Genomic DNA, 7,412 nt, shown 5'->3' with positions numbered 1-7,412 from the left:
TAGCTGCATCCACTGCGGTCCTTGCGGCCATGCTGGGTGCACAGGAGAAGCTTCTGTCGCCCTGATCGATGTTACTGGAGGGGTGGCGTGGCCGCATCATCGACGATCACGGCGATAGTCACCCTCAGCGGCTTGCAAGTTGGTGTTCCCAACCAATGGTGCCGAGGGTGACACGCTCTACTTGGCTTAATCAATGTGAGCAATGCTTTGTAGGTCGGCGCACACTGGCAAGCGCGAAGGCGTGGTTAGCGTCCTACCACCTGACGGGTTTGGCAAAACTGTGATACTACCACAAGGAGCGCAAGCATGGCCAACCCTCCTGAGAGGACTTCACCGCGCATATCAGCCGACGCTCTGGTCCACCATCGGGCAGCAACCCGTTCGGCGAGATTATTTTGCTTACCACTTTGGTATGCCAACTGCCAGAAACAATTTCTAGCCCTCAATCTTGCGTTCCAAGGTCTTCCCCGGAGGCGAGGAATGCGGCATCTTTGTAAATGGCCTTGACGTGCCCCTCAAGGTCCAGTCTCTCATCCTCAAGCCAACAACGCTTGAGGATGCCATGGAGTCGCATGCTCGTCTGAGCAACTGGTGCCGTGCATGACTGCCGCCCAGCCAAGTCTGTCAGGTCGCTCATCCCATCCAGCCGCTCGCTTGCGGGCCCCAACCAAGGAATTCTTCGGTGTGCTACGTTGCTCCTGGCCGTTCAAGAGCTATCTTTGAGAGATAATACGTTATCACTTTCCCAAGCAAAAAAGAGCATCTATGACCCCTTTAAAAGTTCAAATTTTTAGCTTGAAGATTTGTTATAACTATTAACTTTATTTCTTTATTTCCCCTTCTATTTTTGAGGGGTTACTATTTTCTCGCGCGCACACACACAGCCACTGCTGATGAAGCCGCCTCCTCATCTACTCCCACTGGCTCATAGCCTTGTCCCAATCTTCCCTCACGACCTCACCTCATGATCATATACAGTGGATCGGGAGTCAGAATGAACCACACATCTAACTCATATATCTATCACAGTGGCAACCTACGTGGTGCTTGTTTCGTAGGTCAGCCTTTTTTCTGCTTGTTTGAAGACACAGAAACTTTTGTTAGAAATAAACCACAAGTGCGTGCGTGCGCCTCGTGTGGCAATCCGTGCGTGTGTTGCATTGGCTAGCCAGCTAGTTGGGCACGTCCATGCGGTGCGGATCATGGCCTGCATGTGCGCGTGAGTGTGCCTCGTAGTCCATCGCGTAGGATCAGGTCGTTGGCGTTGGTTGCAAAGGAGCCGGGGTGATCCGAGCAGGCCGTGGCATGCGTTTGAGCGCGGCCGGTGTGGCACGCAGATCGCGCGCGCAGCTGGGCAAGATGGGCAGTAGTGGTGTGCGTGTGTGTGCAGCCGGGTATAAAAAGCCCCACTGTGTACTGATGTATTGCGCCGGTATGTGCCGAGCCAAGTGAGAGGGGCCTAAGGAAGATGTAGTCCGTCGGGACCGTGGTATGCGCCCGGTCGACGTGAGAGTTCTTCCGGGTTGTGCTGCGTGTGTGCGTGCGTACCTCTATGTATGTGCGTGAGGGAGTTGGGTTGAATAGAGGCCAACACACAGGCCGTTCGTCGGCCGGGGCGTTCATCGCCATAACCAAGTGTGTTTTGTTCATCTTCTTCTACCTCCGCCTGGCGTTCGTCGCTGGAGGGCTATTCGGCGTTTGTCGCCGGAGGGTTTGTCCCAACAACTTTGTGGGTTGATCATCCACTCACACGGACACTAGCACTACCACGACAAATCAAAATTCACATAACATCTTCACATAAGTAGAGCTATTACAGCAGCAAGCTATGTGCTGCTTGTTTGATAGGTCACATATTCAAAGAAACCCGTGCCATATCGCTGCCACCGCCACCTCCACACCAAGTGTTTTGTCATCTGCCCTTTCAAGGTGGATTTGTCGGGCACACCATGTCCCTCTCTGCCTAGGTGGATTTGCCACTGCCCATTGGACCACCTTAACCTCTCCATGGTGTAAAGGTCAGTACTTGTCATGACTGCTGTCACTCTGCAGTATTGTTGATAGAGTGTACTTTGGTGCTTGTGAGTTCAGACTGAAGCAAGGACATGGGGAAAGACAGATGTTTTAGTAGGATTTGGCATGGTGATTAGCAGTAATGGATGCAGTGGGAGAGAGATGATCAGAGGAATACGAGGGAGAGAGACTTGAGAGAAGACGGGGAGAAAGACTGACATGCCGCCTTGTTTTTTATTGGCTGCTTTATTAGAAGATGTCTTGAATGGGCAAACATGTTGCATCCATGTCTGGTAGGAACTAGGGTTCTACCGGGTCTAGGGCGGAGCTTGTAGGGGAAAGAGGGAGGCGGGCGAGGTCCTGACCGCGGCGGCCGGCGTGCTGGCGCCGTCTCGCGCAGTGGAAGAGGCGGTGGTGATGGAGGAGGCGGCGGCGCGGTTAGGGTTCCGGCTCCTCTGGGAACTGGGCAATAGAATTGTCTTATTGCTTAATTTTCCAAAGAGGGTCTTACAGCTGTTTATATAATATCGGTGCTAAATAAAAATAAGATAACTTGGGCTAAGCCCCTAACTAAACGCGCCCATTGGGCCTCGTCCAGCTATAAGTTACACCGGTCATAACAATGTCAGTCAAAACCGCTCTGGAATGAGTCAAGGTTGAATAAGTGAACGGTTTTGATATTTCAAGGTTGCAATCTAGATAGGTTTTGTTCAACCCCTCCCCCCCTCCAAAAAAACCCGTTTTGGGTTCTCGTGCCGTAATTTAGGGATGAAAAAGGACCTTTTAAATTGAAGTTGATATGTTATTTCTGTTATGATCTCACTTATATCACATTATAATTCTTGTGGTATTTGGGCCCATGTAAATTCTTTCTTTCATGCTTGCTATGGCTTAATTGGTTAATATTTCTTTTTTCATATCTTGTTTGTCTATGTTTTCAGGGTGCTGTTGATGTTGTATGTGGTGGTCCACCATGCCAAGGCATTAGTGGCTACAACCGCAATAGAGAATTTGATGAACCATTTAAGTGTGAAAAAAACAAGCAGATTATTGTCTTTATGGATATCATTCAATTTTTGAGGCCCAAATACGTCTGCATGGAAAACGTCCTTGATATATTGAAATTTGCTGATGCAACACTTGCAAGATATGCAATAAGTCGCCTAATTGGTATGCATTACCAATCCAAACTAGGGATCATGGCTGCTGGATGTTATGGCCTTCCACAATTTAGGATGCGTGTATTTTTATTGGGCTGTCATCCTGAAGAGGCAAGTATGATTTTCTTGTATTTTATTAACTGGGACACTGGGAGCCAGCCCTATTGAAAAATCATGTTCTGATATTGGAAAATTACTTTATTGTTCCCTAATTACCATTTTTACTCTGTAGAAATTGCCCCCATTTCCTCTGCCTACACATGGAGCAATTGTGAAGAATAGTTGTCCATTGGCTTTTGAGGTAACCATGAATTGATGAAATTTGGTCTGTGATAAAAAGATAGCGTGTATTTGTATGGAACAATTTCAGTTCACTCTTTGTATCTCACAATATTACCTGTCAAAAATGAGGATGTGCTTTCTCTGGCATGCTTACTGCATTTTATGTTTATAGTTTACACTGGTTCTATGTTTTGTACTCTGCTTGTTTTGCTTGTCCATCTGGGAATTTCCACATGTTGATGCCTGTTATGATGTCTTTGTTTTTTCAGCTAGGAAGAGTATTCAGACCTCCAGTGTAAGCCTGACACATTTTTTTAATCTTGTAGCTTAATTTGGTTGGGTGGTCTGACAGCACGGCAGTACAACTAGAGACGCCAATTGTCCTTGAAGACATTCTTTCAGATCTTCCAAAAGTAATTGACAATCTTAGAGTTCTTAAATCTCTAATTTTAATACCTTTTGGTTCATAAGCTGTTGTAAACTGTTAGGTGGGAAATACGGAAGATCGTGATGAAATGCCATATGTAAAGGCCCCTCAAACGGAATTCCAAAGATATATTCGGACATTTAGTTCTGGTGGGCCCCTACACTTTAATCTTCTTCTATGCTTTATCGTATTGTCTGACCTGCACCAAGTGGGACCATCATTCACTATGTCTGCAGGGTTAGCCTAGAAAACTGAGGAATGCAGCATACGAGGCTTCTCGTCTTTTCCTTTCTGTATCAAGTCGGTTATTTATCTTTTGAAGATACTAATTGTTGAGATAGGAAATAGTTTAGGGTTGTTAGGCAAATCTGATACGACTTGAAGATCAAGTTTGAGTCACCATACAATGGACCTGTCAACCGCGCGACGGTGCGCAGCCATCCCCGCACCACTACACTCTCAGGAGCGTAGGTTGTGAGTTGTGACCCTTTGGTGGAAGGAGGGAGAGGGGGAGGTTTTTTTGCATTGTATAAAACCAATTTTGTTCAGTACTAATGGTGGGGAAACTCAGGAAAAATAACATAATTCGATTGAAAACTATTGATAACAGCAGCTGGTGGTGCAAAGTGTCTTGTTTTGTTTTCCCAGTAGTTTAGGGTTTGGGTGTCCCTTAGGGTGTGTTTGGTTGATGCCCAGACTAGCCCTACCAAATGTTGGCAAGAGTTGACTTGCCAATTTGGCCAAGGAATCCCTCACCCTCATTTGGCCATTTATTTGGCAAGAATCTGTGTGAGGCAGGGGTAGACATCCATCAGCAACCAAAAATTTGGCAACAAAGCAAACAGTGACCAAGATTTGATAGGAAGCCGATTTTTTTGGCAGGGCTAGTGTGGGCAGCAAACCAAACAGACCCTTTCCTTGTACTGTATATTTGCCCTTTGGGTTGTTGGATATAAGCAGTCTTCATTTGAGCCTTTCTCCAGTATTGGCATGTTGGATGTCATAAACTAAATTTAGAAGGGTACCACATAATTTGCTTGTTTTGTTTTTTCCTGTAGTTTCCGTAATTTTTATTTAGTACCAAACCTTTTGTTAACCAAGTCCATTGATGGTCCTTTATCGTAATTCTGTCTGAAACTCGCATAAATTTCTTCCACTGCAGAAGTGCAGGGTCCCAAATCTCATGCTGCAAAATCTAAGTCAAAAAAATCTAAGCCAAAATTGTATGACCATCGGCCATTGGCACTGGGTAATGATAACTACTTAAGGGTTTTGCAAATTCCCAAGAAAAAGGTTTGCCTAGAAACTTATATGTTAGCATTTCATCTTTGATAAATCATTCCCTTCGATCTCACCTGTCCTATTCCAGGGAGCTAATTTTAGAGACCTTCCGGGAGTCATAGTTGGTTCTGACAATGTAGCTAAACTGGATCCAACAAAGGAAAGAGTGCTTTTACCATCCGGTCGTCCTCTGGTAAGATGCTCAAGATACACCATACTTCTCTGTATGTGCAATTTAAAACTTGCCAGGTTGTGATTTCGTATTTTCATTTCAGGTGCTTGATTGTGTACTAACCTACGAGGATGGTAGATGCTTAAGGTTGGTTTCAGTTGATTTTAGAAGTACACTGCTATTTCATGGATATGGTTTCTTGTTTCTGATTTAACTGTTTCTTGTATGATGTGTTGTAGACCTTTTGGCCGCTTATGGTGGGATGAGGTAGTCGGAACTGTGCTGACGTGTCCAAATATTCGTATGCAGGTGACTACGATTCTATCTTCTTTATTCACTTGACTCGTAATTTTAAAATATCTCATAAGAAACTAAGAGAGTATGTTTCAGGCCTTGATACATCCTGCGCAGGACAGACTGCTCACTGTTCGTGAAAGTGCTCGATTGCAAGGTTTTCCTGATAGCTACAGGTTTCGTGGAACAGTCAAAGACAGGTACTTGCTTATGTTGTTTCTGTAGGTTATCACGTCTAAATGGTTGAGTACTTCAATTTCTTGTAATTGTAATACTTTATTCCTAAATAGTTGCAACCCACTACTTTTTTTTCCTATCCATGCAGCCCTGCCACATCAGCAAGTCATGCATCCCCACTAAACTTATTTTCCTGCCATCTTCTTAAGCCATGCCATCAGGTCCACTAATTGCAATTAAGAGGCTGCTTGGTTTGGTCCAAAAATTGGCTTGCCAATCTTTAGGCAAGCCAAAAAATTGGCTACCAATTGGTTGGTCACCAACGTACTTAGCCAACCAATCAAAACTTACCAAACATTGGCAAGAGATTTGTAATTGCCAAATGTATGACAAACTTTGACTCCTATGCTTAATGCAGAGCCTTTCCCCTTCCCTTTGCTGCATGCCTTGTCTTCTCCATCCCCAATGGTTGCACATATACTCCCCTCATCCTCGGCCTCGCTGCCCATAATCTCCTTGCCTCCGTGCAACGACACGGCCACCACTCCTTTCATATAGGTCATTTGTTGAGGCCGTCATATAGAATTCTCAGCATAGTCCATATGCCATACTCAATATGAATTCAAACTGTTTCTAATGATTTCCCGAAGCAACGTGTGGGGTATATTTAGTGCACATAAGATTATATTATGATATTTAGGTACTGGCTTGTAGCATAAATGTTAACATGTGATAGAGCTTGGCTGCAGGTATCGCCAGATTGGGAATGCTGTGGCCGTACCCGTTGGCCGTGCACTTGGGTATGCCTTGGCCATGGCCAATCTGAACAAGACTGGAAATGATCCCCTCATGGCGCTACCACCTAAGTTTGCATTCTCTCATAATATAGAAGGTACTCCTTAGTCAGACTGGCAAAACCTAACGGTTGACTTGTCCACCCGGGTTTAAGTCTCGTCATCTCCGTTCATTCTCTGCTAGAAAAGCTGGGTCATCGCTGCACCTCATGGTCGTGAATACCATTAGGACTCGTGAATATCGTTAGGGCATGCCCATTTTAACACAAGTCTTGATTCATTTTATTGCCATGTTGTACCTTGTAACATCTTAGTTTCTTAGAAGTTTCCGTAGGCAGGTGTAAGTTGCTCAGTAAGGTTTCTCCTGAGAGAACCTTGTGTTGTATTGTAAAAGAATGTATGTATCATAACTTTGTCACACACATTTGTTAGAAGCTCACATGGGCAGGTGTAGGTGGCTGCAGTGAGTTCCTCTGCCTTTGTTGTACTATAAAAGACTCTATGTATGTATGTATGTATGTATAGACAAGCTGGGTGGTCAGGGGAATAAAATGTACACCTTCTGACGTGCTGGTGGTGTTCTATACTTCTATGCATTTTCATGTGAGTGAACATAAGAAATGCCTAAGAGCATTTTGAACAGATGATGTAAAACTGGTTTCCTAATTATTTTTTTGCCTTTCTCTTTTACGTCTCAATTGCATACGCATTAAAGCAAAACTTGATACGATAGTTAAAACTCATGTCAAGAATGGAGATATTTTTTTCTTCCTTCCTTTTTGGGCGCGATCTGATCAAGCCAATGGAAATAC

General features: G+C 44.6%; 1 protein-coding gene across 1 annotated transcript in view; it reads left to right on the top strand.

Annotated features, from left to right (window-relative positions):
* LOC119290777 (DNA (cytosine-5)-methyltransferase CMT2-like) overlaps positions 1 to 7,168 on the top strand; it is a 14,179-nt gene extending 7,011 nt beyond the window's left edge. The window contains exons 12-21 of the mRNA XM_037569427.1: positions 2,955 to 3,284; positions 3,406 to 3,474; positions 3,782 to 3,868; positions 3,944 to 4,031; positions 5,045 to 5,175; positions 5,252 to 5,356; positions 5,439 to 5,482; positions 5,575 to 5,644; positions 5,726 to 5,829; positions 6,556 to 7,168. Of these exons, the coding sequence (XP_037425324.1) occupies positions 2,955 to 3,284; positions 3,406 to 3,474; positions 3,782 to 3,868; positions 3,944 to 4,031; positions 5,045 to 5,175; positions 5,252 to 5,356; positions 5,439 to 5,482; positions 5,575 to 5,644; positions 5,726 to 5,829; positions 6,556 to 6,709 (1,182 nt within the window). The 3' untranslated portion in view covers positions 6,710 to 7,168. The remainder of the gene's footprint in view (positions 1 to 2,954; positions 3,285 to 3,405; positions 3,475 to 3,781; positions 3,869 to 3,943; positions 4,032 to 5,044; positions 5,176 to 5,251; positions 5,357 to 5,438; positions 5,483 to 5,574; positions 5,645 to 5,725; positions 5,830 to 6,555) is intronic.
* The last annotated feature ends 244 nt before the right edge of the window (positions 7,169 to 7,412 follow it).

This window comes from Triticum dicoccoides, chromosome 4B, assembly GCF_002162155.2.
Source record: "Triticum dicoccoides isolate Atlit2015 ecotype Zavitan chromosome 4B, WEW_v2.0, whole genome shotgun sequence".
Classification (NCBI taxonomy): domain Eukaryota; kingdom Viridiplantae; phylum Streptophyta; class Magnoliopsida; order Poales; family Poaceae; genus Triticum; species Triticum dicoccoides.
The sequence above is the reverse complement of the archived record's forward strand: the minus strand, read 5'-3'. Positions and strand labels throughout refer to the sequence as shown.